At 36.0% G+C, this 23,065-nt stretch overlaps 1 protein-coding gene across 5 annotated transcripts in view; it reads right to left on the bottom strand.

The window, feature by feature from the left end:
- FSTL5 (follistatin like 5) overlaps positions 1 to 23,065 on the bottom strand; it is a 773,228-nt gene that overhangs the window by 58,850 nt on the left and 691,313 nt on the right. For all 5 annotated transcript variants that reach the window (XM_007184135.3, XM_007184134.2, XM_028167007.2 and 2 more), the window contains 2 exons: positions 6,566 to 6,673; positions 2,307 to 2,431 (listed from right to left, as the gene is read on the bottom strand). In XM_007184135.3, the coding sequence (XP_007184197.2) occupies positions 2,307 to 2,431; positions 6,566 to 6,673 (233 nt within the window). The remainder of the gene's footprint in view (positions 1 to 2,306; positions 2,432 to 6,565; positions 6,674 to 23,065) is intronic.

The following is a 23,065-nucleotide window of genomic DNA, read 5'->3' on the forward strand; positions in this document are numbered from 1 at the left end:
CACAATAGTCAGAAAATAGTCTCAAATTCTGTTAAAGACAATTCTTAAAAAGAGCAATCTCAGGACATAAGCCACATTTAGGTAGGAAAAAATGTTCCATGAATTGGTAAGAGAAAAGACTATATCTATCCTTCAGGTTTTCCTGATGTGGAAAAGATCCCCATTATGTTAAAAATACTTTTCATATTTAACAGTTTAGTTTTGGAAATGCATGCTAATTTTTACTCTTACTTTTCACTTTAGCAGTAGGGATAATTACTGTGAAATGTAACAGGAATTATGATGATCATTCACATTCATTAAAATGGGACTCTACATGCTGGTAGAATTGCTATAATTTAATATAGAATTCTGACAAGTATTGGCAAAACACCTATGCATTTGACTATATATCCCTAAAAGAAATAAAGACATTTAAAAATATCCTCAAGCATACTTTTCAGTGTTTCTCACAATATATAGAAATAACTGAAATAAAATTTTGTTTTATTATGTGTTCACATTATTTGTGTTCACATTATTATACGTGTTCACATTATTTGCATGTTCCTCTAATTATTATTAGCTCCAACTTCAGCTATGTAGTAATCATTTTGATCCTCAAGAGATGTTATGTTCTGACAGCATATTATACAATACATACAGGCCCAGAATCACACATGGTATTCACTGCATCCAGACAAAGTTAAACTCCTGCCTCTAGTAGCGATTTTACCCTAATGATCCAATTTACTTGTTATAGGGGAAAAGAAATACCCCAAATTGTATACTATTAACCATATGTGTCATAGATATAGGAATTTTGACCCAAATAATTGTGTTAATAGTGCATTTAAAAAAAAAAAAAAAGCAAAGTTGATAATACTATATTAAGTACAGTAACAGGGAATAGGAGAATGAGATAAATAAAAGCAAATGTTACATATTAAATTATTTATCAGTAATAATTTATCAGTAACTTGAAAATAACAAAAAGATATTTATTAAACATAACACTCAATGCCAATTAAATAAAATTTTATCATCAATAGATAAGTATAAGAACATTATATATTTTTTAGATATCACCTCAAGAGGGGCCATTTTCAGTTTCTCTGCTGATTTCTTCAGTCTCTTAACTATTATAGTGCTTGCACTTGGACCTAAAGATTATTACTTTAATGCAAATGCAAATACTTCTCAAATATGCTGCATTTTCAATAAGTTCTACTTATTTTCCATAAAAACATGTAATTATTGTGACATGTATAAAAGTATATTATAATTTTTAATCATTTTATTGCTGAGCACATAATAGGTGTTCTGAAAATAATAATCAGTTGCTTGACAAATACATTAAACTCTTAGAAAACATATACTTGGCTGTCCAAAGAATAGTTTCTATATCATATCTTGACTGTGAGCCCCAATTCTAATTTATGAATCTCCCTTTTTATATTTGCAAGTTGAATTTTTCACTGTTTCGGAATTCTTACAACTCCAACTTTTAGACAAGATAATTTTCACGTTAATTCAAGGGAAACAAATATATACAAGAACCAAATAATGGCTCATATAACATATGTGAAGCAGTTTCCTCCCATCCAAATTCCCTTGAAATAGAGAATAAAATATTACTTTGGTTCAGATTCACTAACATTGCTAAGCAATACTTTAAATACTTCAATAAATTATCAAGAGACATAGTATTAGAAATTGTGAATATCCAGTCTCCCCCTGTTAAGTATTTAAACCACTTCTGTGAACCTTTAGAGTGATGTCATTAGGAGTTATTACTTTTTCACCTCTTGTGAACACAGAGAGATATAACACGCCCACACATTTTCTCAAAGTGCAGATCTCACACATTTCATTTCAACTTACCATACTCCCTGATACAATGTTATATTCATTTCTATATGGGCAAAACAATACAAGAATGTTCTTATAATATGTTGAATAGATCTTGATGCAAGTGGCCCTCTTCTCTGAAAGGAACTCAGGCCAAGTTCAAACATCAGCATTTTGCAAAAGCCTAATCTGAAGACCTTAAGAGCAATTTGCCAAAATATTAACTGTAAGATTGATTTAAAAATGCAAGCATACCTTTATAGATTCACTTCTCAATTACACATAAAAGGGAAGAGAAGACAGAAAATTCATCACTAATGTTGATCAATAGAAGTTCATCAAGCAGACGAGACAGAGCTACAGTACAATTATGTGTATATTTGTGGTATAACTGAATTTTTCTTTTGGTGATTTCCCGTGGCTTTCTACCAAGATTAGGGAGAAATCTACAAGTCAATGCTCGTCTGAGCACTCACCTCACGTGGGTGATGAGGAGGGTGGCGGTGGGGATGAAGAAGTCATCGGCTCGGTCGAACTGCTTTCCCACAGGCTGGGTGTGGATGGTGTGGTGTGGCGCGTCCCCGCTGGCCAGGGTTATCACCTAAACACAGCACCACGTTTAGATCTTGGCCATGCAGGCCCTTAACGGGATCAGACCTGAAATAAATCTCTGGCGGTTGTTTGCACAGACTCTTTGTTTTCAACCTCAAAATTAGTACAGTGTTAAGCAAATTGCAATTCTGTGTTTGCTTATTTTCAGTGTAAACGTTTCTAAAAGAAAAAAATGGGAAACATCTTTTTCTTGAACAATTTCTGCCTAAAAGATAAAATAACATACATATAGGTAACTTCTACATTATAAAAATGTTATTGCTATAATAAGAAATATGAAAGCAAGCGTACATATGACGTAAATGAGATGCTGGCTTTCTTTTCTTTCTTCCTTCTTCCCTCCCTCTTTTTCTCTCTCTCCCCCTTCCTCTCTCTCCCCCTTCCTGCCTTCTTTCCTTCCTTCCTTCCATCCATCCTTCACAACTTGATTGAGGAATAAATGATATATTAAAAAAAACACAAACAAACAAAAAAAACTCCCCCTCTTATACAACAGAGTTGTAAACATAGGACCAAAAACTCTAAAATATATCCTTTGAAATATTTGCTCTTAGAAATCTTAGAATAGATTACATCATATTTAAAAAAAAAATTCCTTTTATAAATTGAAAATAATAAATTTGAGTAAGTTTTAATCAAAGAGGTCTCTTCCAACTATTCATCATTAATTGGTTTTTAAAACTTTCATAGTTCATTAAAGAAAAGATCACTACATTTAAGCTCTTTTATCCCATTTTGCATGAAATTCTATCAGTTCTTTCTTCTGATTTCTCATACCTTCACAGCTGTCCTATTGTCCCTGCTGCACAACCATTGTTCTGTGTTAGCTTTTTAAAGTATTTTCCTCCCTTTATTTTACCCCTTTTAAATCCTTTCTACATATGGGCACCAAATCAAACTTCCTAAACTTCTGACTGCCTAAGTTAAACAGACTTTCTTCCCTCAAAACTGGGTGTCTTCCTTTGGTTTTTAGGACAGAAGGAGATAGCAGTTTTAGTTTTAGATTTTTTTTTTTACCTTAAAAAGTTAATTTTTGTTCATTGCAATGAGTGTAATTTTGTTGAGCTACATTGGGAATTGCCAAGTTCAAGAAAATACAGTAATTATTGTAATAGTCAAGAAAGGCTCAGTCATGTTACAGTCACAAACCAAAAGAAAGCAGAAACAAATCTTTACTTCTTTACTACTTACTTCTTTATTTTTTAATAATAAAGATTTTTGTTTTGTACCTCTTACTTTCCTAGAGGGCTTTGGCAGGATATCTATTGTTTTTAGTGTTTTTAATTCCATTTTCCATGCGGAAAGAGCAGCCAACTACCTTGAATGTTTCCATTCATGAAAGACCTCTTTTGCCAAAACTAATCATATGGCCTCACTCAACCAAAAGAAGTCCCCCCACCATGTGCCCAGAGGAAGAGAGAAACAAAGTATGTGATAACGCTTTAAAGACACTCTACCTATTTTATTAATGAGTAACAGTGAGAAAGTCCTCACTGGATTTTAGCCATTCATAATTATGCCTATAAGACTTTAATGAAACTCAACAGGGGTAATAACAATGGAACTCTCCAAATTTTCTTCCCTTTAGATTGTATAGAGGTACATAATTCTCAAGCTGCATGTATGTGTATTTGAAATTAATAATAATACTTAGACTGACAGCAGCAATAATAATACTGAGAGCTTGCTATGGGCCAGGTAACACTTAAACAACACTATAATGTGTGTATTGCATCCCAAACTTACTGACGCAAAAATATTTCACGCCACTGACGGCAGATTAACTGGACCTCTCTTCTGCGCTTGGCACCGTCCTAGGTTGTAAAAAATACAAAGCCATTTCCCCAGTTCCCCCTAGTCTGGACTTTGATGGGTCGAGGTCCTTCTCACCGCTGGAATTGAGCAGGGAGTGGTGAATTGCCAGGTTCGGGACTGAGCTCACTGAAGGACACAGACTGATCTGTGATGCACCTTAATCAATAAGCCCAATCTCGCAACAGTTCTGAACTCATTTCTAACAGCGTCCTGCTGCTGGCCTGTCTTTACGTGATGCCTGCTGCCAGCCCAGAGCTACCACCTCCCACTGTCACCCCATCTGGCTGGGTCCTGCTTCCTGGCCAATGGAAGAACGCAAGGATTTTATTCCAAGTTGTTTCCTGGGGATATTTTCTTCTCTAATTGTTGTGCATTTACAAGACACTACATACAGGTTGCAAAACTGTGCAGATGACAGACTAATCAGTTTTAGATTTTTACAGAATTTCTTAAGCTTTCATAAGACATAAGTGCCCTTTAAAAAGAAAAACATACTATGATAAATATTCAGACTTCATCTGAGAACACTAGATGGAAAATCACTGTCTTAAATACCTAAAATTATGACAGTTTATGGGTATTAATTAATTAATTAATTATAAATGTCACAGAAAATAATACACGTTGCTTTCATAATCGACAAAGACGTACAGATTTAATTATACTCAACAGGAAAACACAAAGGAGGGCTTTCAGATCCTTGATAAAATGTTTTGCACCTTCAAGGGTAAGAGGGTCCCATTATAAGATATAACACATTAGGGCTAAAAAGTTACTTCCTAGCCCTCAAGACCTGGCGTCAATCTCTCTTTCCAGTCTAATCTTTCACCATCATGGCACAGGGACACTCTAGCAAAAATGAGAGCTTGACCATGTTTTTGGTTTCAGTTCAACTTCTCCAGAGGAAAATCTGTTCCCCTTTCAAACAAATCTCAAATCCCATTTCTTTGGACGATATTTTCTGGTAATCCTGTTTGGAGACAATTATCCATAAATATCTTGACGTTCCCGCAGAGTCAGGGCTTTCTGAGCAGAAAAGCACGCCTCCTTGGTTAAAGGATGATGGTGCAGCAAAAATGCCTTCGGAAGCTAGAGATAGAGTATTTCTCCTGAGAGATTTAGAGACCTAATTCCTCTGAGCCAAGTACTGAGGTGCCAGAGTACTGGCCTTCCCCTCCTCTCCCTGGAGAAGATTTGCATGCTTTCCAGACTAATAATTCCTTCTCTCGCACATGAGATGGGGTTGAGGTGCCAGCAGCCTAAAACAACTTAGAGACACATGATTGCAGGCTCCTCCTGCAGGAGGACTGCGCTGGTCACGAAGGGTGGCACTAGCCTCTTACCACGTCACCCCAGAGGGGTTGGGGCCAGAGAATAAATACTAACAGGTTACATGGGTAAGAAACGGTCTGTTCTCTGATCCAGAGACCCTGTGTTTCCTGTCAGTCTATCATCTATGATCTATCTATCTATCTATCTATCACCTATTTATCATCTATCCGTCATATACATACATAAATACACACACACACTCTTCACATAAATAAGTCTTGTTGTATGTTGTATTCTAAGAGTAATTCTCAGTTCTTACATTTTATTTTATATATTCAGATGTGAAACTAACCTTTCACTTCCACCCACCAAGTATTTTAAAAATTCACTAAATCTTATTAGCATAATTTTTATTAGACATTCAGAGAAAAAGAACCTGTTTTTAGATGGCTGGACAATGTGTGGGAAGTTTCTCATCAACTCTACAGACAGTCGCTGTCAAAATGTTTATATATGTATATATACCTCTATCTGTCAATTTCTCATGTAAACAATTTCAAAACATAAGCAAATTTCACAAAAATGACAGTACATATTCCCAATTAGAAATGAACCTGCACTCAGATAGTAAAATACTGTGTGTTTGGAGAACACTGGGGACCTGATTTGAGACTCTGTCTAACTCTCCTGGTCTCTGTCTCACAGGACCCACCCTCCAGGCCCCATTTAAAAGAGATGGAAACAAGAAAATTCTCATGAAAATTCAAGGGAAGTAGGAAACGTAAATCATAATATTTTTTTTCTTAATGGCTTCAGCTTTGTCATCGTAGGTTATTCTTCTTGCATATAAATCTAATGTTTGGAATGTCTGAACTAAAATATTTTCCAAGCAAAAAAGTACTTGAGAATCAACATTTTTTCCCCTTACTGTGAAGATCTAGGTGGAAGAATATCATTGTTAAATGGTTATGTGTCCAATTAGATATTGAAAGGTTTAAAGATCATTATTTTCTCAAATACACTGAAATGTACTTACCTGTAGTGTTGGAGAAGTCTTTTCCATGGTACCCCAGCTTAGCACCCAGACCTGATCATGTGATTTGTCGTAGTGTAATTTAACCGGGATGGGGTCTGTGCTTACTGCCTGTAATAGATAGAAGTTGAAAAAGTTTTCAGACCGAAATATTAGTTTAAAACTAGGCCAAAAATTATAGAAAATTCCAAGAGTTTAGATGTCAGATTAAAAATATATGTTGCCAATTATCTAATTTTCTAAACCTTTATTTGATTAATTTGGAAATATGATACTTTACTCAAATATATTTTTACACAATTTTATATAGTCTTACATTCATTCATTACCTATGCAAATTGTGTTTAATGGAGAAGCTATTTAGAAACTCAAGATATGAATGATTAATATGTGCATTTTAATCAACTGTTGAGTACAGGTAAGAACTATATTTATACTATTAGATTTTTCTATCCCACTGCTGGTTATGGGATTTGACCATTTATAATGCTAACATGCCAACAATCTGATATATGGTTGTAACTCTAATAACAGATTACCTAATTTAGTTTCCTTAATGAGAAGTCTAAAGCCACAGAAAAAGAAGAAGCAATTTTTTGTATCGTACTTGATATGGTAAATGTATTTTTCTGCTAATATTTATAATATCTAGCATTTACTGAAAACAAAACTTCCAAAACACACATTGCTGCCAGGAAGTTATTTCACTCACCTTAATTCCAAGCTATTTATATCATAAGCTAATACGTTTTTGAAGTGATTACTTGTAATATTAATAGTTACACATTTTCTAACTTAATAACATAGAACAAATTGTTTTCCATAAAGCAATCTTTATCCAATATTGAAAACATTTCTTTCCAAGCTCTATTGAATATCCTTAGAGAATTTCCCAAGTCCTAGTTTATAATGTAATTCTCTTCTCAGTGGATTAAATGTAAACTATAGTTGTAGTTGAATATATAGAGATTCATATTTTAACTAACACTTGGGCAATTTAGTCTTACTAAAGTATTTCTTTTCTGAAATCTTGCCCTGTATTTTATCTATTTAAAATTCTCAATATTCTTGGATTAGAATTACTGGATTTCTGAAAAGACCTATTTAAGCATTTCTGTATTAGTGTCCTCACCCCTTTCTTTCTGGCTAATAGAGCCACGATAGCATTTTGGGTTCAGGTGGGGAGTGGTGTTCTCAGGGAAGGTAGCCCACCTGAGGACCAGCAGAGATTTAAGCCAATGACTAATCTTATTCCCCTTTGACAAGTGTGAAATTTCCCAGACTCTCTAGAGGTGAGGGGTAGTCACATGACATATCCTAGTTTACACATTGTAAAGATTAATGTGATGAATGATTTCTGAGAGTGAAGCATTTCCATCGAAAGAGACAATAGCAGGAGGAGACGTCCACACATCACACTTTCTCCTTCTTCCTGCTTTGAATGCTGTCAGATGAGTATATTAAGCCTCAATTTCTAAAGCCATTTTGAGGTCATGAAACAGTAAGCTTAAGAAGGAAAAACCACCACTTTGAAGATTTAGCAGGAGAAATGTGAAAGGAGACTGAATTCTCCATGATAGTCTTGAATTGCTGCACAAACCTAGAATAACTATCCTGAGACCTGATGATATTTGGGATAACTGTATGGTTCTATTGCTTGAGGAATAGCTGGTCTGCTATTTGGTGAATCGTACTCAAGTGAATGCCAGATGTTTCATTTTGATTCTTCATGTACTGATCAATAATTTCAATGGGTATATAGCAAAAGAGCCACCATTAATCATTACACTAATAACAAAGCAGTAAGATTCCTTTGATTTTTCATATTTTTCCCTTTATATGTTAAACCTGATCTATGTATGATTATAATAGCCTATTTTGCATGCAACTTAACATGGAATAATCTTTAGGCATTTAAAATGTTAAAGATAAAATAATTCAATAGGCAATAACAAAAAGACCTCATTGTTAATCAATTGTTAGGATATGGTTATAAAAATAGCAAAGATCCTTAGATAACTTTATAAAGTAGGGAACAATTTGAATAAAAATTTTCAGTTTGCCAGCTCTTATAAATCTCTTTTCTTTTCACTTGGCCCTTCATAAATATTATCTTGTAAGGACATACCACAATCCATAGGTTCTGTTAATGTCCCCACAAAATGTGATAAGGAAACTGAGACACTTATCTTACCAGTAGTCATCCAGCCAGTGAACAGCAAGCCTGGGATTTGGGTCTGTGCTCTTTCCCAAAGTGGGAACCTCCCTACCTATGAAAGACCATTCCTCCTAGTTGACAGTTTCATTCCTGACAATGTGTGGATATGTTGCCCTCTTATTTATGCTTCATAGATAAGAAATATTCTTTTGGGTGTTTTTCTTTTGGAGGGTGAAGAGAAACCCATGGGACTCAAATATATGCAGTATCATTTGTATAAGCAGTACAATCCCAGGGGAAAATCACTGAGAGGCAGTATACACCATGCTTATGAGCATGTATTCTGAAGCTGACTTCAAATCTTAGTGTCTTCACTTAAATTTAAACAATAATAATAATAATAACTTGGGAACTTACTAATGTTTTCTGTGGCTCAGTTTCCTCTATAATAAAATGGAGACAGTAATAACACCTACTTCAAAGGGTCGTTGTAAATATTGGGTGAGGTAGTAAATATAAAGTGCTCAGGTATGCCTGATGAATGTTAAACATGATGGAAATACCACTGTTCCTACTATTAGAAAAACTAACTGAACTAGAGTATTTTCATGACAGCATTATAGTGTTTTAGAGATGTAATGCCCTTATTTAGCAAATGAAGAAACTAGAAGAGGTTATTTACTTTAATAATCACAGTCTCTGCCCTGGAAGGGTTTATAGGTGAGAGGGTGAAAGAAGAATTTAAAATAACTTGATGCGTGTCGCAAAAGAAAAACAATGATCAAATGCCTTGGAAGCTCAGAGCAAGAAGTACAGAGCAGGATGGGGTAGAAGAGGAAGTGATGCTTTAATTGAGCCTTAAAGTATAAACATTTTCTTTTATAAATGGCAGGACAGAGACAATTTTTTATTTACCTTTTTTTTTTAAAATTGGGGTATAGTTGCTTTACAATGTTATGTTAGTTTATGCTGTACAAAAGAGTGAATCAGCGATATGTGTACCTATATCCCCTCCCTCTTGCATCTCCCTCCCACCCCCACCCCCCATCCCACCCCGCTAGGTCATCACAGAGCACCGAGCTGAGCTCCCCGTGCTACAAAGCAGGTTCCCACTGGCTATCAATTTGACACAAGGTAGTGTATTTTTTAAAGTTAAGCTAAGAGAATATATTTCAGGAGGTGTCAGAAGGCAGTTCACAATTAAATTCCTTCAAAAAAGTGAAGATATACGTTTTTGAAGGAAGAAAATATCAATTTTAAAAACAACTTCAGAATTTGAAAGAAAAAATCTATTTACAAGTTTTCAAGTGTGCAGAACCAACACGTTTTACGGAGGAAATGTTGACATGGTTTTCAGCAAGGAAATCATACAACAATGACAAAAATATGTGCAAACAACTGTATTCAGGATCATCTTTCCATAACCCAGTTTTCAGTCAAAAAACAGAAATTTTCCTACTTAAATGGTCAACATTTGAAAGGGATAAATTACAGGTGTTGACTTTTATAAAATATCTGCTGGTCTACTTTGGAAATTACTCTAAACGTTCAATTTAGACCATTAGCTTCTGAAAAAGAGAAAGGCACTATATTTGACACACACAAGAAATTCTTGCCACAAGTAAGCCTGTAAGCCTGTGTTATAAAACAGATCTTATTTTTGAAAAAGACTGTATAGGGTCTATTATCCTTGATGGCCCTCTTTCTCCTCTACTTCCCATCCTCACGCCCCGGCTGGACCTGCCTTCCAAACGCTGAGCCCTTCGCAGCTCCTGCCCTGCTCAGACCACACAGGCGGCCTCTATAATCTCCAACCTCATCTCCCGGTTTCCACCTTTCAACTTTCTACTCGTCCACTTTCTCGACAGATTTGTCAGAGTGATTTGTTTTCTTTTCTTTTCTGGTGAGCATTAGGCAGATCATGGTACCAATTTGCTCAAAACACAGTGTCTTCTCATTTCCCTCAGAGTAAAAGCCAAAAGCCCTTATAATGACCTGTTGATCCTGGTCTTCTTTCTCAGATCTTTCACCTTCCAGGCTCCCCCAATGGCTCCAGTCCAGATTCTCTGGCTTCCTTGCTGTTCATCCAACATGCCAATCACACTTCTACTTTTTGGAGGCTTTTCCCCAGAACCAACCGTCTTCCCCAGATAACCCAGTGTCTACTTCTTGGACACCTTTGCTGAGAACTCACCTTGTGGGTGAGGCCAGCATGACCACTCTATTTAATACTGTAACCAGCCTTCCCTTCATCTTTAACTTTCCCAATCCCACCTGGTCTGCTCTGCCATTTTATCTTTTCCAGTGGCACTGACCACTTTCCATATTGTAGAATTTACATACCATTTTTAGTATTCTTATTTTTTGTTGTCTGTCTCTATCTAGTGGGCTCTAGGCTCCAAGAAGGCAGGCCTTTTGTGTTTGTTTAGCTCAATAGTATCACTTATGTGCTTAGAACAGTACCTTGTAAATTGTAGTATTCAATATATAATTAATGAACATCTACATCTACTTCATTGGGCAAAGCAAATTGCGAAATTGAACAACATGACAAAAGGCATTATAATTAAGATCATAATTATTACTTTATATAACAAAAACAACTACACTCTGCACTAGGCTTGTTATGAACAAAGTTTTTCTCTAAATATTTTACAAATACAAATTATTTTTTTAATCTTCTTGACAGTTGTTTTGTTGATGTGTGCACTATTGCTATCCCATTTGTATAGATAAAAATAAACAAAAGACTAAGGGTACCAATGTCCATCCCTCCAGACTATAAAATTCTCACTCTCCTCTCAAAATAACTTCATGCCCACCATCCAATATACAGATAAATTCAGGTCTCCAACTTTGGTCCATATGTTAAATATTTATAAAAGGTAATATGATTTTTTAAGGTAAAAATAAAAATAAACAATGTCTTGGGATTCCCTTCCGACAACTAGTCATCTTTCATTGCCCTTGTGTTGCATACATTTCGTTTGGAGACCATTAGTGTAAATATTTTTTGTTTCTGCAGCCGTCGAGCATTTATCAAGAAAAATGATGTAAATCAATATGTAATGTTCAAGAATATGTGATTGGGAGAAAGCATTGCACATATGCTTATCTTTCACCTCAAAATTACCTTATGTGCATAGAATGCTCAATTAGTACTTAGTATAATTTGCATTTGACTACCAATATTATTTTGCCAGAAAAATTGCTTTCAAACTTTGCCTTGAGAAGCTTACAGAAACGAGCCTTATTCACAGCAGGTGCTTTGAACCCCCCATAATAGAAAAAGGGGCTCACTTTTGATCTATTGAATGATTCTGTGAGACTTTGTTTAAATAAAATTTTCTGATACTATAGTTTGGAAATTTCTCTCCATCCTATAAACACTGTAATTTTCTGTACACAGTAGCCTTTGCTTGGCCTGGTGATAGTCAGATAATTAAGCCACAAACCTTCTTCCAAAGATTTATTGATTTATGAGACATATTCAGAAATATCTTTCAAATAACTTAATATTTTGTCATTGTAATTAATAGTAGTCTAAATATTCAGATCTTAGAATCATATTTCTTATTTTCCCATGTAAGTACCATTTTCAGTGTTATATTATCATGATGAATTATCTTCTTATCCTATTCCTTTGTAAAAATGTGGAAAATATACTACATAATGTAATAACAAAAAATTTTTATCTGTTGTAGCTTTATAAAGATATTGATATTTTTTCTTTAATATTTTATAACATTGTTTCAAACATTGAATAAGGATACAATTTACTTATACTATGAGTTCTTTTTTTTTTCTTTGTAGATCTATAAATTTTAACTCCCTCATAATCCCAATATACCTATTGTGATACAAATTTATCAGTATTAGAGACCTTCAAGATGGCGAAGGAGTAAGACGTGGAGATCACCTTCCTCCCCACAAATACATCAGAAATACATCTACATGTGGAACAGCTCCTACAGAACACCCACTGAACACTGACAGAAGACCTCAGACTTCCCAAAAGGCAAGAAACTCCCCACGTACCTGGGTAGGGTAAAAGAAAAAAGGAAAAACGGAGACAAAAGAATAGGGACGGGACCTGCACCAGGGGGAGGGAGCCGTGAAGGAGGAAAGGTGTCCACACACTAGGAGCCCCTTCGCGGGCGGAGACTGCGGGTGGCGGGGGGGGGAGCTTCGGAGCCACGGAGGAGAGTGCAGCCACAGGGGTGCGGAGGGCAAAGCAGAGAGATTCCTGCATGGAGGCTCGGCGCCGAGCAGCTCTCACCAGCCCGAGAGGCTTGTCTGCTCCCCCGCCGGGGCAGGCGGGGCTGGGAGCTGAGGCTCGGGCTGCAGTCGGATCGCAGGGAGAGGACCGGGGTTGGCGGCGTGAACACAGCCTGAAGGGGCTAGTGCACCACAGCTAGCCGGGAGGGAGTCCGGGAAAAGGTCTGCAGCTGCCGAAAAGGCAAGAGACTTTTTCTTACCTCTTTGTTTCCTGGTGTGTGAGGAGAGGAGATTCAGAGCGCTGCCTAAACAAGCTCCAGAGACGGGCGCGAGCCGCGGCCGTCAGCGCGGACCCCAGAGACGGGCATGGGACACTAAGGCTGCTGCTGCCGCCACCAAGAAGCCTGTGTGCGAGCACAGGTCACTCTCCACACCGCCCCTCCCGGGAGCCGGTGCAGCCCGCCACGGCCAGGGTCCCGTGATCCGGGGACAACTTCCCCAGGAGAACACACGGCGCGCCTCGGGCTCCTGCAACGTCACGACGCCTCTGACGCCGCAGGCTCGTCCCGCCTCCTCCGTACCGCTCCCTCCCCCCGGCCTGAGTGAGCCAGAGCCCCCGAAGCAGTGGCTCCTTTAATCCCGTCCTGTGTGAGCGAAGAACAGACACCCTCAGGCGACCTACACGCAGAGGCGGGTCCAAATCCAAAGCTGAACCCCGGGAGCTGTGCGAACAAAGAAGAGAAAGGGAAATCTCTCCCAGCAGCCTCAGGAGTAGTGGATTAAATCTCCTTAATCAACTTGATGTACCCTGTATCTCTGGAATACCTGAATAGACAATGAATCAGTCCAAAAACTGAGGTGATGAACTTTGGGAGCAAATTTATACTTGGGGTTTGCTTTCTGCATCTCATTTGTTTCTGGTCTTATGTTTATCTTAGTTCAGAATTTAGAGGTTATTATCATTGGTAAATTCGTTTATTGATTTGGTTGCTCTCTTCCTTTTTTTTAATATATAGATATACATATTTTTTTTCCTTTTTCTCTTTTTCTGAGTGTTTATGTGTATGCTTCTTTGTGTGATTTTGTCACTATAGCTTTGCTTTTTACCATCTTTCCTAGGATACGGATACGGTCTGTCCTTTTCTTTTTTCTTAGTATAGTTTTTAGTGAGTGTTATCATTGGTGGATTTGTTTTTTGGTTTGGTTGCTTTCTTCTTTCTTTCTTTTTTTAATTATTTTTAATATTTCAATTTTTAATATATTTTTTAATTTTTTATTTTAATAACTTTATTTTCTTTTTTCTTCCTTTCTTTCTTTTTATCTCCCTTTTTTCCTGAGCCGTGTGGCTGACAGGGTCTTGGTGCTCTGGCCAGGTGTCAGACCTGAGCTTCTGAGGTGGGAGAGCCAAGTTCAGGATACTGGTCCACCAGAGACCTCCCAGCCCCACGTAATATCAAACAGCAAAAGCTCCCCAGAGATCTCCATCTGAATACTAAGACCCAGCTCCACTCAACGACCAGCAAGCTACAGTGCTGGACACCCTATGACAAACAACTAGCAAGACAGGAACCAACTCCACCCATTAGAGAGAGGCTACCTAAAATCATAATAATGCCATAGACACCCCCAAACACAACACCAGACACAGTCCTGCCCACCAGAAAGATCCAGCCTCATCCACCAGAACACAGGCACCAGTCCCCTCCACCAGGAAGCCTACACAACCCACTGAACCAACCTTAGCCACTGGGGGTAGACACCAAAAACAATGGGAATTATGAACCTGCAGCCTGCGAAAAGGAAACCCCAAACACAGTAAGTTAAGCAAAATGAGAAGACAGAGAAACACACAGCAGATGAAGGAGCAAGGTAAACACCCACCAGACCAAACAAATGAAAAGGAAATAGGCAGTCTACCTGAAAAAAAATTCAGAGTAATGATAGTAAAGATGATCCAAATCTTGGAAATAGAATGGAGAAAATACAAAAAAATGTTTAACAAGGACTTAGAAGAACTAAAGAGCAAACAAACAGTGATGAACAACACAATAAATGAAATTTAAAATACTCTAGAAGGAATCAATAGCAGAATAACTGAGGCAGAAGAATATATAAGTGACCTGGAAGATAAAATAGTGGAAATAACTACCACAGAGCAGAATAAAGAAAAAAGAATGAAAAGAATTGAGGACAGTCTCAGAGACCTCTGGGACAACATTAAACACACTGAAATTGAAATTATAGGGGTCCCAGAAGAAGAAGAGAAAAAAAAAAGGACTGAGAAAATATTTGAAGAGATTATAGTTGAAAACTTCCCTAACATGGGAAAGGAAATAGTCAATCAAGTCCAGGAAGTGCAGAGAGTCCCATACAGGACAAATTCAAGGAGAAACACGACAAGACACATATTGATCAAACTATCAAAAGTTAAATACAAAGAAAAAGCAGTAAGGTAAAAACAACAAATAACATACAAGGCAATCCCCATAAGGTTAACAGCTGATCTTTCAGCAGAAACTTTGCAAGCCAGAAGGGAGTGGCAGGACATATTTAAAGTGATGAAAGGGAAAAAACCTACAACCAAGATTACTCTACCCAGCCAGGATCTCATTCAGATTTTATGCTGAAATTAAAAATTTTCAAACAAGCAAAAGCTAAGAGAATTCAGCACCACCAAACCAGCTTTACAACAAATGCTAAAGGAACTTCTCTAGGCAGGAAACACAAGAGAAGGAAAAGACCTACAATAATAAACCCAAAACAATTAAGAAAATGGTAATAGGAACATACATATTGATAACTACCTTAAATGTAAATGGATTAAATGCTCCAACCAGAAGACATACACTGGCTGAACGGATACAAAAACAAGACCCATATATATGCTGTCTACAAGAGACCCACTTCAGACCTAGGGACACATACAGACTGAAAGTTAGGGGATGGAAAAAGATATTCCATGCAAATGGAAATCAAAAGAAAGGTGGAGTAGCAATCCTCATACCAGATAAAATACACTTTAAATTAAAGACTATTACAAGAGACAAAGAAGGACACTACATAATGATCAAGGGATCAAACCAAGAAGCAGATATAACAATTGTAAATAGTTATGCACCTAACATAGGACCACCTCAATACATAAGACAAATGCTAACAGCCATAAAAAGGGAAATTGACAGTAATATAATCATAGTAGGGGACTTTAACATCTCGCTTTCACTAATGGACAGATCATCCAAAATGAAAATAAATAAGGAAACACAAGCTTTAAATGATACATTAAACAAGATGTACTTAATTGATATTTATAGGACATTCCATCTGAAAACAACAGAATACACTTTCTTCTGAAGTGCTCATGGAATGTTCTCCAGGATAGATCATATCTTGGGTCAGAGATCAAGCCTTGGTAAATTTAAGAAAATTGAAATTGTATCAAGTATCTTTTCCTACCACAATGTTATGAGACTAGATATCAATTATAGGAAAAACTCTATAAAAAATACAAACACATGGAGGCTAAACAATAGACTACTAAATAACCAAGAGATCACTGAAGAAATCAAAGAGGAAGTCAAAAAATACCTAGAAACAAATGAAAATGAAAACACAACAACCCAAAACCTATGGGATGCAGCAAAAACAGTTCTAAGAGGTAAGTTTATAGCAATACAATCTTACCTCAGGAAACAAGAAACACCTCCAATAAACAAGCTAACTTTACACTTAAAGCAATTAGAGAAAGAAGAACAAAAAACCCACAAAGTTAGCAAAAGGAAAGAAATCATAAAAATCACATCAGAAATAAATGAAAAAGAAATGAAGGAAACAATAGCAAAGGGCAACAGAACTAAAAGCTGGTTCTTTGAGAAGATAAACAAAATTGATAAACCATTAGCCAGACTCATCAAGAAAAAAAGGGAGAAGACTCAAATCAACAGAATTAGAAATGAAAAAGGAGAAGTAACAACTGACACTGCAGTAATACAAAGGTTCAGGAGAGATTACTACAAGCAACTATATGCCAATAAAATGGAAAACCTGGAAGAAATGGACAAATTCTTAGAAAAGCACAACCTTCTGAGATGGAACCAGGAAGAAATAGGAAATATAAACAGACCAATCACAAGCACTGAAATTGAGACTGTGATTAAAAATCTTCCAACAAACAAAAGCCCAGGACCGGAGGGATTCACTGGTGAATTCTATCAAACATTTAGAGAAGAGCTAACACGTATCCTTCTCAAACTCTTCCAAAATGTAGCAGAGGGGGGGACACTCCCAAACTCATTCTACGAGGTCACCATCACCCTGATACCAAAACCAGACAAATATGTCACAGAAAAATAAAACTACAGGCCAATATCACTGATGAACATAGATGCAAAAATCCTTAAAAAAATACTAGCAAACAGAATCCAATAGCACACTAAAATCGTCATGCACTATGATCAAGTGGGGTTTATCCCAGGAATGCAAGTATTCTTCAATATATGCAAATCAATCAATGTGATACACGATTTTAAAAAAATTGAAGCAGAAAAACCATATGATCATCTCAATAGATGCAGAAAAATCTTTCAACAAAATTCAACACTCATTTCTGATAAAAACCCTGCAGAAAGTAGGCATAGAGGGAACTTACCTCAACATAATAAAGGTCATATATGAAAAACCCACAGCCAACATCATTCTCAATGGTAAAAAACTGAAACCATTTCCACTAAGATCAGGAACTGGACAAGGGTGTCCACTCTAACCACTATTATTCAACATAGTTTTGGAAGTTTTAGCCACAGCAATGAGAGAAGTAAAAGAAATAAAAGGAATCCAAATCAGAAAAGAAGAATTAAAGCTGTCATTGTTTGCAGATGACATGATACTATACATAGAGAATCCTAAAGATGCTACCAGAAAACTACTAGAGCCAATCAATGAGTTTGGTAAAGTAGCAGGATACAAAATTAATGCACAGAAATCTCTTACATTCCTATACACTATTGATGAAAAATCTGAAAGTGACATTAAGAAAACACTCCTATTTAGCACTGCAACAAAAAGAATAAAATACCTAGGAATAAACCTACCAAAGGAGACAAAAGACCTGTTTGCAGAAAACTGTAAGACACTGATGAAATAAATTAAAGATGATACAAACAGATGGAGAGATATACCATGTTATTGGATTGGAAGAATCAACATTGTGAAAATGACTATACTACCCAAGGCAATCTACAGATTCAATGCAATCCCTATCAAACTACCACTGGCATTTTTCACAGAACTAGAACAAAAAATTTCACAATTTGTTTGGAAACACAAAAGACCCCGAATAGCCAAAGCAAACTTGAGAAAGAAAAAAGGAGCTGGAGGAATCAGGCTCCCTGACTTCAGACTATACTACAAAGCGACAGTATGGTCCTGGCACAAAAACAGAAATATAGATCAATGGAACAGGATAGAAAACCCAGAGATAAACCCACACACATATGGTCACCTTATTTTTGATAAAGGAGGCAAGAATGTACAATGGAGAAAAGACAGCCTCTTCAATAAGTGGTGCTGGGAAAATCTGACAGCTACATGTAAAAGAATGAAATTAGAACACTCCCTAACACCATACACAAAAATAAACTCAAAATGGATTAAAGACCTAAATGTAAGGCCAGACACTCTAAAACTCTTAGAGGAAAACATAGGCAGAACACTCTATGACATAAATCACAGCAAGATCCTTTTGACCCACCTCTTAGAGAAATGGAAATAAAAATAAAAAACAAATGGGGCCTAATGAACCTTAAAAGCTTTTGCACAGCAAAGGAAAACAGAAACAAGGTGAAAAGATAGCCCTCAGAATGGGAGAAAACATTTGCAAATGAAGCAACTGACAAAGGATTAATCTCCAAAATTTACAAGCAGCTCATTCAACTCAATATAAAAAAAAAGCCCAATCCAAAAATGGGCAGAATTTCTAAATAGACATTTCTCCAAACAAGATATACAGACTGCCAACAAACACATGAAAGGATGCTCAACATCTCTAAGCATTAGAGAAATGCAAATGAAAACTACACTGTGGTATCACCTCACACTGGTCAGAATGGCCATCATCAAAAAATCTACAAACATTAAATGCTGGAGAAGGTGTGGAGAAAAGGGAACCCTTTTGCACTGTTGGTGGGAATGCAAATTGATACAGCCACTGTGGAGAACAGTATGGAGGTTCCTTTAAAAACTGAAAATAGAACTACCATATTACCCAGCAATCCCACTACTGGGCATATACCCTGAGAAAACCATAATTCAAAAAGAGTCATGTACCACAATGTTCATTGCAGCGCTAGTTACAATAGCCAGGATATGGAAGCAACCTAAGTGTCCATTGATAGATGAATGGATAAAGATGTGACACATATATACAATGGAATATTACTCAGCCATAAAAAGAAACAAAATTGTGTTATTTGTAGTGAGGTGGGTGGACCTAGAGTCTGTCATACAGAGTGAAGTAAGTCAGAAGGAGAAAAACAAATACCATATGCTAACACATATATATGGAATCTAAAAAAAAAAAGCTTCTGAAGAACCTAGGGGCAGGATAGGAGTAAAGATGCAGACATGGAGAATGCATTTGAGGACATAGGGAAGGGGAAGTGTAAGCTGGGACAAAGTGAGAGAATGGCATGGACATATATACACTACCGAATGTAAAATAGATAGCTAGTGGGAAGCAGACACATAGCACAGGGAGATCAGCTTGGTGACCACCTAGAGGGGTGGGATAGGGATGGTGGGAGGGAGACGCAAGAGGGAGGGGATATGGGGATATATGTATATGTATAGCTGACTCACTTTGTTATAAAGCAGAAACTAACACACCATGTTAAAGAATTATACTGCAGTAAAGATGTTAAAGTCTTTTTTATCAGTATTCCTTGAGGGGGTGCACCAACTACGAATAATTTAAAACTGATGCTACACTGGTTATGGACCAGTTGTGTCAACCTATATAAAGATGGGTTATTTTGTCAGAGCGAAGTAGTGAGAATAGCAACAAAGATACACTGAACTTGGAGTTTAGCTTTGACATGAAGGAGCAGTGAAACACAGCTTGTTTATCAGTCTGACAAGGAGAATACCAGCTGGCTAATTAAGTGAACCTAATTTAAACTAATGATGTAGATTCTCAGGATAATGTGCTAAGGGCTAGAGGAGACTGCTGATGACACTTAAGAATACCCGATGTGTTACCATAAGCCACTTCTGCATCCAAGCAGAACCTGATTTTCCTCCACAGAAGACAAAATGAGGTCAGTTGTTTACTAGTTAATCTTCTATGCAGGAAAATATCACCTGCATGTCATTCTTACAAAAAAGTATTAATGGCAAGAAAAGTAATAAGCGTTTGACGTTTAGAACAACACCAAGGTGATATATTCCATTAAAAATGTGTAACCTTTTATTTTTAAGCTGCATATAGAAGTGATATTAATGTATCCACTGAAAACAAATATACCCCTATGGTGAGAATTTTTCATGAGGTTTGTAAAACATGTTGTCAAGAAAACATTTGTCATTTTAAGAGTAAAATGTAAAAATGTTCAAGTTTTTAAAATGTTTTGTGCTAAAATTACACATTTAATACCAATTCTCACATTCAAATATATACAAAAGAAAAAAAAGAAAGTCAGAAATATGATTTCTTAGATAAGGTCAGTATAAAACACTAGGGATCCACTTTAATTGGACTGAAAAAGAAAACTTGAAAGAGTAAATTTAAATAAGTTTACTATTCTTTTTTTCTCTCTCTTTTTTTTCTACTTTTTTTTTCTGTTCAAAAAGAAGGCAATTTGGTTTTGGACTTCACTGTTCCATCTCTGTCCACCCTATAAAAAATTCTATACTAGTTTCTATCATATTTTGGAGATGATTAACCAAATTTTGATTATAATTATTATTCTTAGTTGCCACTGTATAATATACTTAGGCTAAAAAGAAAGAAATAAACAGAGGTACAGCACACAATCAGGAAGTATAACTCCATTTGGATACAAAAAAGGCTGACTTGAGTCAGCCTCTGTTGAGAAAAGGTATCAAATTGAGAAAGGATGTTTTAATTTTCACAAAACTAACTTTGCACCTTGCAGGTGACTTGGAGTGTACTCTGTCCTTGGATATAAATAAAGCTTTACATCACAAATGAAGTAGTTTTATTTTTTTTAAGTAGCTAGAAATATTCTTTCCTTAAATAGTTTTAAAACTTGAATTAATTGGATTATTAATTTATAAAGCATAAGTTTCAATACCTACATCTGTTAAATCTATCATTTACATGTTGTTTTTAAATTAGGAAAAACTTTGAGGGAATTTAGAATTCTAAAAATGGCCTATTTTCAAGTATAAAAGTAGAGTCATTAGGATATTCTTAATTCACCTTTAAGCATGTACTTTCAAGCATTAAAATTCACATACTCTAAGGTCATGTTAAGACAAATACAGGGATGTGTTATTTCAGCCAACAATTAGTAGACTTATGGAATTTCATCATCTAAAGAGGCTCACAGACTCAAATTATACATGGTTACAAAAAAAAAAAAAGAATTTAGACAAATTCAAAGATAGAAAACTTTAATTTTTTAAAAGACATTTTTATGGAGTATATATCTAAAATTTTAGGTTGATATTTATAGTCAACAATAGGCCTCAGAAAATAATGTCCCTTTCAGAAAGATGGCTAGACTGAATACACCCAATATGAAAATTTTCATTTTCTAAACTAATGTGGTCTCTAAATTTCTATAGAATAGATCATTGCATAACATCCCAAATCATTGCATCTGCTACTTCACTCTACTTCTTTCCAGGGAGGTATTCAAGCACCCCTATAATTCAAAATTTTTCTTTTTATTGACAGAAGGGCAATATTTAATTCCATCCCATACCTCCCCAGAGTTGTGTGGGCAAACCCATGACACAGTACTGCCTTTTTGATCCAAGGATTAAGTGCCCACATTTTTCCTACAATAGGGAAGTCTGTTATGTTACTCTCCATTCCTACTATTCCCCAAATGGAAGGCAGCTATAGAAAAATGAGGCAATAAGGCTGATAAATGGTGGCCCAAGGCAAGATGCATGAAGACAGGGTTCAGATTTGTTTTTGATAGCTGACAATCTGAGAATATGCAGAGACTGTATATAGAGTGGGTAGAAGGGGTAAAACAGGAAGTCAGCCATGAAGACAGTGAAAATACACATTTTAAAATTACTAGATCTCATCAAATTGCTTGCTAAAATGTTACTTTAAAGTTTGGAAGAACTTTCACCTCTAATTCCATCTGGGACAGAATTTTCTGTTTTAGTAATCTGAAATCAGTTCATTTGTCGTAAAAGTGTTCCTTTTGGATTACTTCTTGGATTATATGTTATTAACTTATATTTTCTCTTTAATTTGTTCTTTCTCACTACATTTCCAAATTTACTACCATGACTTTTACCTTAATACTTTCTTAGCTCCTTTTACTCTCTGCTAGGATTGTGGTTATTGCTATCTTCTTTTATTCAATTATAATAGTATTAACCATGACGTTTGTCCTTGTTCTTTGCCAAAATTCCCAGTTTCCTTTTAATTAGTCTTTTTTGAATAAATCAATTTTTAGCTTTTATATATTCATTTCATTGTGTCTTTATCTACATATATTTTTACTTTCCTTCTTTCATTTACACTATTGTGATTTTCTTCAGCTAAATTCTAAAATTATCTAGTTAAATGTTTTATTTTCAATCTATTATTTATTATTTTTTCATTACAGTAGCAAAATTCCTTCAAAGACAGCCTTACTTGGATTCAACATGTTTAATCATGATTATCAATATTACTTGTTATTGATATTGACATTTTAAATTTACTTTGCAGTTTTTGATAGCCGAGCACTGTGTCAGAGAATCAGTATGAAATGATTTCATTAATATTTCTTGAGGCTAAATTTATAACCCAGCATGTGTTCATTTTCAAAAGTGTTTCATTTAGTGAATGCTATAGTCTGAAGGTTTGTGTCCCCCCAGAATTCACTTGTTGTAATCCTAACCCTCAAAGATGATGGTATCAGATGATGGGCATTTGGGAG

The sequence above is a fragment of the Balaenoptera acutorostrata genome, chromosome 5 (assembly GCF_949987535.1).
Source record: "Balaenoptera acutorostrata chromosome 5, mBalAcu1.1, whole genome shotgun sequence".
NCBI lineage: Eukaryota > Metazoa > Chordata > Mammalia > Artiodactyla > Balaenopteridae > Balaenoptera > Balaenoptera acutorostrata.